The sequence below is a fragment of the Eimeria tenella genome, genomic scaffold, assembly GCF_000499545.2.
Source record: "Eimeria tenella Houghton genomic scaffold, Eth_scaff3089, whole genome shotgun sequence".
Classification (NCBI taxonomy): domain Eukaryota; phylum Apicomplexa; class Conoidasida; order Eucoccidiorida; family Eimeriidae; genus Eimeria; species Eimeria tenella.
In genome coordinates, this window is record NW_013542958.1 from 1 (window position 1) to 1,083 (window position 1,083).

Below are 1,083 nucleotides of genomic sequence, written 5' to 3' on the forward strand. Positions count from 1 at the left end.
CCGGCAGCCGCTGCTGCTGCTGCTGCTGCTGCTGCTGCTGTGTTGGGACGCAGGGTGTACGTACACGTGGGCTCAAGGAATGCTTGCTTGCCGCTGGGGGCCCCCGGGGGGCCCCCCCTTAAGGCGCATTGGGGGCCCCCCCAGGGGGCCCCAAGTGCATGCAGGGGCCCCTTGGCTTTGCTGCAGCTCATCGAGAGCATTCTCCACCCACCAGCAGCAGCAGCAGCAACAACAGCAGCAGCAGCAACAGCAGCAGCAGCAGCAACAGCAACAGCAGCAGCAGCGGCAGCAGCAGCCAGTGTTTGGGCGGCGGCGTCTGTCTATTAGAGACATTCGAAGCGTTCCTTTACCGCCTCCCCAATTCATTTCTTCCTTTTGCAAAAAGGGGGGCCCCCCGGGGGCCCCCCCAGGGGCCTCCCCGGGGGCCCCCCTGGGGGCCCCCCAAGAAGACCCCAGAGAGGCCCCCCCGAGACCCTTTCAGGGGGCCCTTCCTTCTAGTTGGAGTGAAGTGCTGGCTGGGGGCCTCCCAGGAGCCCAGGGTACAGAAAAAGGCCCCAGGGCCCACGGGGGCCCCGGGGGCCCCGGGGGCCCCTGGGGCCCCGGGAGCCCCGGGGGGCCCTGGGGCCCCGGGGACCGCTGTGGGGGGGAAATGTTTGCAAAGAAAGTGGGGGCCCCCGGGGGCCCCCACTTGGAGTTGCATTTGAGCTCTGTGGGGTTTGTGGAGGAGCGGGAGTGGGGTTTGGACGAGGTGTACATACACCCGGCGCTTGCGGGGGCAGTCGAGGGTTTAGGGTTTAGGGTTTTGAAACCCTCGGAGGCGAGCGCCTTCTTTATGGTTTCGAGGGGCAGGGATTTGCTGCTGCTGCAGCAGCACAAAAGGGAAAAGACTCTTGCTGCGCTGCTGCCCATTTTGAACAGGCTTTACCTCGCCCACGACCTGCTGCAGCACATGCAGCAGCAGCAGCAGCAGCAGCAGGCGGCGAGGGCCTGGGACGCCCGCGGGGAGGTGCTGGGAGCAGCAGCAGCAGAAGCAGCAGCAGCGGGAGCTGCGGCGACGACCGCAGCAGAGCAGCCCGCAGCTGC

The 1,083-nt window shown here is 66.9% G+C and overlaps 1 protein-coding gene across 1 annotated transcript in view; it reads left to right on the plus strand.

The window, feature by feature from the left end:
• Window positions 1-79: 79 nt before the first annotated feature.
• ETH_00036210 (uncharacterized protein) overlaps window positions 80-1,083 on the plus strand; it is a gene marked incomplete at both ends in the record, with an annotated part of 1,762 nt that continues 758 nt past the window's right edge. The window contains one exon of the mRNA XM_013376007.1: window positions 80-1,006. Within this exon, the coding sequence (XP_013231461.1) occupies window positions 80-1,006 (927 nt within the window). The remainder of the gene's footprint in view (window positions 1,007-1,083) is intronic.